The sequence below is a fragment of the Octopus bimaculoides genome, chromosome 17, assembly GCF_001194135.2.
Source record: "Octopus bimaculoides isolate UCB-OBI-ISO-001 chromosome 17, ASM119413v2, whole genome shotgun sequence".
In the NCBI taxonomy this organism is placed as follows: Eukaryota; Metazoa; Mollusca; class Cephalopoda; order Octopoda; family Octopodidae; genus Octopus; species Octopus bimaculoides.
The window spans coordinates 41743730-41752608 of NC_068997.1; the positions used below are offsets into that span (position 1 = coordinate 41743730).

General features: G+C 34.4%; 1 protein-coding gene across 5 annotated transcripts in view; it reads left to right on the plus strand.

The window, feature by feature from the left end:
• LOC128249693 (uncharacterized) overlaps nt 1-6949 on the plus strand; it is a 23246-nt gene extending 16297 nt beyond the window's left edge. For 2 of the 5 annotated variants that reach the window (XR_008265809.1, XR_008265810.1), the window contains exons 2-3: nt 2504-2597; nt 6725-6926. Coding sequence is in view for 3 of the 5 variants with exons in the window: in XM_052974047.1 (XP_052830007.1) it covers nt 6725-6918 (194 nt within the window). In the remaining 2 variants the exon portion in view is untranslated. Of the gene's footprint in view, nt 1-2503; nt 2598-6724 lie in introns of all 5 variants that reach the window. The other 3 variants (XM_052974048.1, XM_052974049.1, XM_052974047.1) reach the window with 3 other exon arrangements.
• The last annotated feature ends 1930 nt before the right edge of the window (nt 6950-8879 follow it).

The window sequence follows — 8879 nt, forward strand, 5'->3', positions numbered from 1 at the left end:
TCTGATATTGTCAGTAATGTTGAAAGCAGGCAATTACCAACCAAGCTATCCAATGTCCAGACACTTCAACATGTAAAGACCTCTTAAGTATAAAATCAATCACAATAATGAAGAGGAAATGAAATAAAATGCTGCTTTATCTCATGATATTTCAGTCGTTTTATTGGTTGATTTTAGGCCGCAGCCTAAGTTTTATATTGTGATTTAAGTATGTTGGTTATAAGGAATTCTCTTGTAACGAAATATTTCCTGCTTGGACAAGTGTTGAATATTATCAAAGGACATTTTCTTGAGTTAGCACCATTAATGATTATTTTCCTTTGATCAGCTATGTTAGGCAACATAAGACTCTGTTCGCAATAAAATCTTATTTATTCTTCGCAGATACAAAACTTACACTAGAATCCAAAATGTATTGTTTTTATTACAATTATATGACTGTTTGGTAAAATTTGTAAATAAAAACTTCTTCACAAGACACCCTCACTGAATATTAAAACGGTCATCAAGAGATATATATTTGTTTCATTCAGAATATAAATCTTCAATATGTCGAATATTGCTAAACATATGAGATGGACTTAAAGTAAGAACTATATTCCATACATGAGTAACTAAACATAATTTTCTCGGTCTTTAGCAATTTCCATATTTGTCTTTCATGACAGGCGCACTTCCTACATGAACAAAATTTCTACACTAATTCCCATCAATTATCTGTATACTAGCTTTTTTTTTCTTTTTGATTCGTCTTTGGAACATTTGAATTGGTTTCCCTCAAGATCACATACACTTCTGCAATCAATTTTTGTTTAACTAATTTTCCTTCAGATTCGTTAGAATCCTTATTTTTATTATTTGTATTGATTTATTAGAATTAGCTCTTGGTTAGAACTTTGAACTGTCTACTTATTGAACAGGTTCCCAGTCACTCTGTTGAACCATTTATCATTGTACGGTCCTTTATATTTACCAACAGAATTTTCAATCTTTATAGTTTCCATCATCTTAAAGAATTATTAATTCTGTTCTTTTCCACATCTTCAGACTGATTAAATAATGCCTAAAACTGGGTCACGGTTTGATTGTTCTTCAACTTATCTATACCGAAAGTCTTTGTTGATTCTTGAGCATGCTAAACTTCCGGGAATTTCTATTGAATTTTAATACCAAGTATATAACTTTCGATTCTGATATCTTTAAAAAGACACCAAATGTTACAACGTACCATTATCTTGGCAACAAAATATACAGAGTCTTCAAAGAAATTATAATATTCTTTTAATGCGATCGAATTTTTCTGAAGAACGAGAAAATTCAGCTACCAAAATCATAACAATGACAGAGATAATAAAGACCGTCATCATTTTGTGTGTGATAAATAAAAAAAAAGCAGGAACTTTATTCTGTTTAGTTAATGTATTGGTCATTAGAAATATTCTATTCAAATATTACTTGATCTTCCGTAAACATGGAAATTGTGAGAAAATTACAAATCGTTTCACATAAAAACTTTGTTTAACTATTTCTATAAAATCCACAATAACTTGATTTCATTAAGATTACACACCAATATGGAAATATTCGTTGTTGAACGATGTTTAGCAAAAACAAAAGCAGGGGCGACAATTTAACATCAAAAATTGAAATAAAACTGAAATGAATCGATACATCAGCGTTTCAATTAATTAAATTTGGAAATAAGTAGTAATGAGGTGAGGGATTATGTTAGTCTGGTCTTTAGTAGATAGTGTAACATAGAAAGGGCACAACAGTTTGAAAATGCAAGTGGATATCGGTAGCGAATTAATCTTAATATTCTAAGTAACTTTCAAATACTTATTAGTCAACCAAAACGTCTTGAAAGCCATCAACACGTTCGCTAATTTTATGGTTCAACAGTGAAGCCATAAGACATTTTTTTTAAGTCTCTTGGAACAGGCTTCCGTTTTCATATATCTGTAGTCGTCGTAGATTTAATAAAAATTACGGTCTTACTGAAACTAATGTGTGTGTGTGTGTGTGTGTGTGTGTGTGTGTGTGTGTGTGTGTGTGTGTGTGCGTGTGTGTAAAATATTAATTGCAAAAGACAAATGGATTCTGTTGTTCTTTAAGGCCGAAGATACTGATGAGCTTAAACTTTATTAACTTTTTAATGAAATATGTTAGTAATTTATGAAGGACTTTACATCTATACAGTATCAATATTTATGCAGTGTCCACGGCCTCACAGTAACATTAACACAGTCCGAGAATAAAGCAGTTATTGCAGCAAGGTATACACGGGTTCGATATCAATACACCGCTACCCTTTCGGGAAAATAAATGGGGCGAGATGATGCGGAAAAATTCCGGTCTAAGCCTTGTAAAAGAACTTGGAAGGTTGGGCCTCCAACCAGGCCTTTCGTGACACCTTTAAAGTCAGGAACTTTTCAATACCTCCTCGTACACCTGTTAGAAAATGTATCTCATATTTTACTTTGTCTTTCTTTTAATATTTCAGATAAATGTTCTAAAAATCAAGCCCTAACCTTCTTAAACTTCGTTAAATGTGAAAAAGATGGATCGTTCTCCCGTGTACAGTGTTCAAACGAACTGTAAGCAAAATAAGTTCAATATCTGTATTACACACACACACACACACACACACACACACACACACACACACACACATGTATATATATATATATATATACTTTTATTCTTTTACTTGTTTCAGTCATTTGACTGCGGCCATCCACACACAAAAAAGATTAGCTACAAGAAATAACTCAGTGGCTAATGGCATGTATTTGAACAGCAGACAAATATAGACGTATCAAATATCATACAACATAAATTTCTATATATAAAATTATCTTGGCCTCTAGGTGATGTGTCATAATTACAAAATGTTAAGACCACCTCTAGATGAGACGGGAAGATAATCTCAAGTATCAATATTTCGCCTAAGTTGACATACTAAGTAGGTAAGGGACAGGCTTATAGTCTGGACATAACGAAGTGAGTACTGTTTCTGCTTCAGTATACGTCATCAGCACGAAAATTGTCCAGTATTGCCTCTAGTGTCCAAGGGACTTAAACCTACGGGAAAAGAGTAGAACATTTTTATGTCCTAGGACATTAGCATAGTTTAAACAAAAATTGATCCAAAGAAATAAGTTCATATACATTCCATTAGCGAATGTATGAACAACATGCACATATACAGTTATGTCAAATAGCATACGACAGAACTTTTTGATTTATTAAAATTATCTCTGCTTTTAGAGGATGAGTAATCACAATAAATGTTCTACACTATCAGACTACAGAACAATGGAAGTATACTTCCACTTCTTAGCTGTCGATGTCGCCAACATTTCTGTTATTGTAAATGTGTGCTTTAGAAGTTCGCTTCTCAACCCCGTGGTTTCGAATTCGGATCATATTGCATGGTATTTTGAACAGTGGTTTTTTGCCATAACTTCCAGGTTACTAATATCTTGAGAATAGACTTCATCACACGTAACCTGTATGGAAGCCTACCACATATGCGCATTCCTATGCCTTTTGCCGATCTATTTCAGCACTGGATGTAGAAATTGTTGAAAACCCAATACTCTTCGAACGTAACTCCTGTCTAAAAATAAAATCTTTTTCCGCGCATTACTGACTCTCATTTGTCGCACTTGCCATAAAGGATGCTATGAACCAGTAATCGGTCCGTTTTAAACTTGTTCACGCGGCTAGCATTTTTGAGGGGAGGGAATTAATCGACTACATCAACCCCAGTGCTTCACTGGTACTTTATTTTATTGACCAACTGAAAGGGATGAAGGGAAAAGTTGACCTTGGCAGAATTTGAACTCAGAAAGGTAAAGAGCCGGAAGAAATTACTCTAATAATTTTATCCTGTGCGGTAACGATTCTGCCAGCTCACCGCCTTTTGCAAACTGCAATGCAAAATATTTTAGAAATATAAATAAAATTTATGAATGTAACTTTTGGATGTTGTTAAATTTATTCCAACTACTTGAAGTATTTCAAATTTTCACCTGATTATTTTCAAAAACTGTGGTTTTGATGTAGTTTTGCAAACCAATGAAGAAAATTGGTTTTTTTTTTCTTGTTTTTGTAGAAATAAAGAAGTTACAAGCATTTAAAATTATGTAATGTTAGCCAATGGAAAACCTCCATTGCTGATGTATACACAACGAAGACAAAATCTTTACGTGTCTCTCAACTTGCTAGAAATAGCTGCTCAATCTTCCTTAAACTACACGTAACGTGTTAAAAACAATAAGGATGACACAGTATATGATGTTGTTCGGACAGACTTCTGCTGAGTCTCTTAATTTATTTTTTCATTCATAATTAGGGTATCATTGCATCATAATACGGTCCTAAATTCACAGCAGCTCTAAACGTGTCTGTTAGACGTAATCATATAAAAATCGTACGTATTAATAAGAAAAACATAGCGTGTTTCAGAGCAGTGTTTGTAATATATATACACATTTTAATTTTGGTTTCAAATTTTGGCACAAGGCCAGCAATATAGAGGGAGAGGGTAAGTCAATTACATCAATTCCCAGTACTCAACTGGTACTTATCGACCGTGAAAGGATGAAAGGCAAAGTCGACCTCGGAGGAATTTGAACTCAGAGCATGAAAACAGACGAAATGCCGCTAAGCATTTTGCCCGGCGTGCTAATGATTCTGCCAGGTTCCCTCATTTTTTTTTTTTTTTTATAACATTCAATATTACAAAACTGGCGGATTGTAAGGGAGCGAGCTGGCAGGACTGTTATCAAGTCGGATAAAATTCTTAGTGACATTTCTTTCGACTTTACGTTCTGTGTTCAAATAACGCCAAAGTCGACATTGCTGTTCGTCCTTTCGGGGTCGATAAAACAAGTGTCTGTTGAGCATTAGGATCGATTTAATTGACTTAGCCCCTCCCGAAAAACCGTTGGCCTTGTACTGAAATTTGAAATCAATATTACAAAATTGATGTAAATCATTTCAATAAACTTACTTCAATTCAGCTTTCATGGATAAAAACCAACACAGGAAACATTTATAAAGTTCGTAAATGCTTTGGAATACAACGTTGTATTACTGAAATTATAGGATACGGTTTTTAAATTCTGAGAACTGTTTACCAAACTGGGCAACTAATTCTGTTTTCAATAAAGAATTTACTTGGGCAATCACTAAAAATAGCAACTAGATTTTCCTCTAATCACACCCGTTTTATGAACCCATTTAACGACGTGCCTTTAGGTATTCAAAAAGACGTAATGCCTGATCTAAACAACGACTATGAATTCGGTTTACTTTTTTCAATAATTGTTCTCAGCTCCAAGAATTAAGGTCTAATTTATAAATGGAACACTCACATCTTAGAAAGGTTGTATTCTAAAAAGAATTTAAAATCTTTTCCTCGTTTAATATACGGTCGCACCTAATTACTTGCATGTTGTAAGAGGAAACTACTTTAATATAAAGTTTTTTTTTTAATAACAGCTGCTTTTGTATTACATATGATGGACGCATGATTGATGGCCTTACTGTTAAAAAGGCTCATAAGGCAGGCATGACTTGCAGTAAGTAGATTTCAAGGCAATTCTCTTGTAGATACAGAAATAAAGGTCGATAAAATAAGTATCAATTGAGTACTGGAGGTTGATGTAATCGACTTGCCCTTTCCCCCCGATATTCTAGGACTTGTGCTTATAGCAGAAAGGAATTATATGTGGTTTAATCAGATACATATTTTTATTTGGCTTAATCAAATGAAAGAAAGCTCTTTGCAGGTCCACTAAGACTTATAAGATTGTAAGTATATACCATGGCAAAATACATTATTTGCCATAATCATAATTAGCTGGCGTTAATTACCAGGCATGGTTATATAATTAAGTTCGCTACATAATCATGTCTTCGGGTTTGGCCCCATTGCGTAGCACCCTGGGTCAACCAATACCTCGGATCAGTCAACGCCTTGTAAGTCAAATTTTGGCAGACAAAAACTGTCTAGTCAAGCACGGAATCCCATCGTGCTTGTGCGTATATATACTTATCAATCGAACTCTCTTTCTCGAAATGCTAAGTTATGAATCAATGGCTGTTAAGTGACATAAACGTAAGCCACTTAATAGCCAATGGCCCCTGACTTAGCAATTCAACAAAAAGAAATCGATTCGAGGAAATTAGTTCAGAGTTCGGTATGATCAACTAATCCCTTCAAGACGGCACCCCAACACTGCCACGATCGAATGACTAAAACCAGCAAAAGAATTGAAGAATATACCTATTCGTTGGTGAATTGGTGTAAGGCTGCGTTAATAAGCAGTAAAAGTTCTGTTGGGTACAATTTTTGGTTTGTATTTTTTAACAGAAAAATTGATACCCTTCTTTTTTTTTTTTCTTAACCCATGTTAAACATAAATTCCAAGCTCCGGAAATAATACAGCAAATTTGATTTATTATCTCAGATAAATCCTTGTCAGGTGTTTTCTGTTTAGATCCACGTTAAACAGTTAACCACGCTAACTTTTAAAAAATCTATCTAACATTCCACACCAGATGGATTAACGCATACTTTCGCAGTATAGAAACTAAATATAATTGATCTGCCTAAATTATGCTTTAAATCTATCGATCATTGGTGTCGTTGGTCAAAATTATTGACTATATCTGGCTTCTTTTTTCTTTTCCTTTTTTTTTATTTTTCAAGACTGTGCTGTTGACAAAAGAGAAAGCGAATTGAGAGGAGATACGTCAAAAATCTTTTGGTGTCAGAAAAATGGCAATTATAAGAAAATCCAATGTCAAAATAGCAATTGTTACTGCGTAAATCCTCGGGGAATTCAAATAGGAATTGGTGTGCCTTTTACAAGAGTTCAATACCTTCTGTGCTCTGGTAAGTAGAATGGCTTATTTACTAAGCTATAATATTCAGAAGTGATACGGCTGTGTGAATGAGTTTACAGTTGATAGGTTACAGGACTTCTCTTTTTCTTTTTACTCGTTTCCGTCATTGTGGCCATGGTGAGGCACTGCCTTGAGACAATTTTACTAAAAACCTACTCCAGTATTTATATCTTTTGCCGAACCGCTAAGTTATGGGAACGTAAACACACCAACACCGATTGTCAAGCAGCCGTGGGGGGACAGACATGGACACGAATACACAAATACAGATTTAAATGATGGGCTTCTTTCAGCTTCCACCTGTCAAATTCACTCACAATGCTTTGATCGGCCCAAAGGTATAGTAACCAAGATGCCACGCAGTCTCTGTCAGGGACAAACCCTTGATATGGTGGTGCAAGTTTCGGAAGAAGATATAGAAAAGATGGTCGAGATCATCACAGTCGGAGAGACAACATTGAAAGTCAGAGTGGAAAGGTGGATTCCGCGGTGCTATAAATGTGGTCTGAAAGGCCACATTAGAGCGGATTGACTCTGCGTAGAACCTTGGGCAAATGTCTTCTAGTGTAGCCTTGGGCCAACCAAAGCCTTGTGAGTGGATTTGGTAGACAGAAACTGAAAGAATCCCGTCGAATATATGAGTAAAATATTCAAAATGAATACTCGCAAAGATGTTATTGTTATTATCATTATTATTATTATTATTATGGTTAGCATGCCAGGCGAACTGCTTAGCGGTATTTCGTCTGCCACTACGTTCTGAGTTCATATTCCGCCGAGGTTGACTTTGCCTTTCATCCTTCCAGAGTCAATAAATTAAGTACCAGTGAAACACTGGAGTCGATGTAATCAACTAGGCCTTGTGCCTTCAGTAGAAAGAATTATTATTATTATTATTATTATTATTAAAAAGTCAAAATTAAAAGAAGAGTGCCATTTGTTATCTGGTGAACGATATTTCGACATCTCGTGTGTCTTCAACTGGTTCAAAAAATAAATTTGTCAATCTACTTCATTTTGGTTAATATAGAAAGGATTGAGGTAACTCCTCCTGAAGATATAGAGTCAAAATTAAAAGAAGAGTGCAATTTATTTTTTGAACCAGTTGAAGACACACGAGATGTCGAAATATCGTTCACCAGATAACAAATGGCACTCTTCTTTTAATTTTGACTCTATATCTTCAGGAGGAGTTACCTCAATCCTTTCTATATTATTATTATTATTATTATTATTATTATCATTATTATTATTATTAGCAGCAGCAAATCTAATAATTGATAATAATAATAATAACAATAACATTAGTGGGAGCAGGCGATATTAGCATTAAACAGCTATATATTGAATTTATAATGATATTAAAGGGTACACGAAGTAAAAATTGCAGCTTAACTACCAATTTCACTGAAAATATGTAACGGACAAACAGAAATCGGGCAAACGAGTGGAATTTAACATATCATCTAAGCTAAAAAGCCGTAGAATAAGGTAACAGATACACCTGGATCGTGATTTCGAAATCTGACCAACGCCTCAATTCTCGTCAGCAGTTCTTGCTGTACCTAAACTGAAAAACTCATCTCGCCTCGTCGTAATCCGTTACGTCTTGAATAGTCCCGCGCCAAATTCAAAACAATTTCAAAGCATAATACATACATACATATATATATATATAATTAACATAATATGGTAAAAATTCGATATTAATTAATATCAATTTAATACCAGGAAACTAGCACATTAAAAGAATCAGAAGGTTCTTGAAAAAATTTTTCGAGATCCTAAAAAGATTATAGTACTTGTGTATATAATATTGACCAGTGACCGGTCTGTCAAAATGCTAGAAGAAGCTCACTTAAAAAATTCTCAAATACGGATTCAGCGGAGCAAAAACAGGCGGGCTAGACCAGTGAAAATTGTACATACCTCGATTATCTGCAGACTATAGTTTCAAA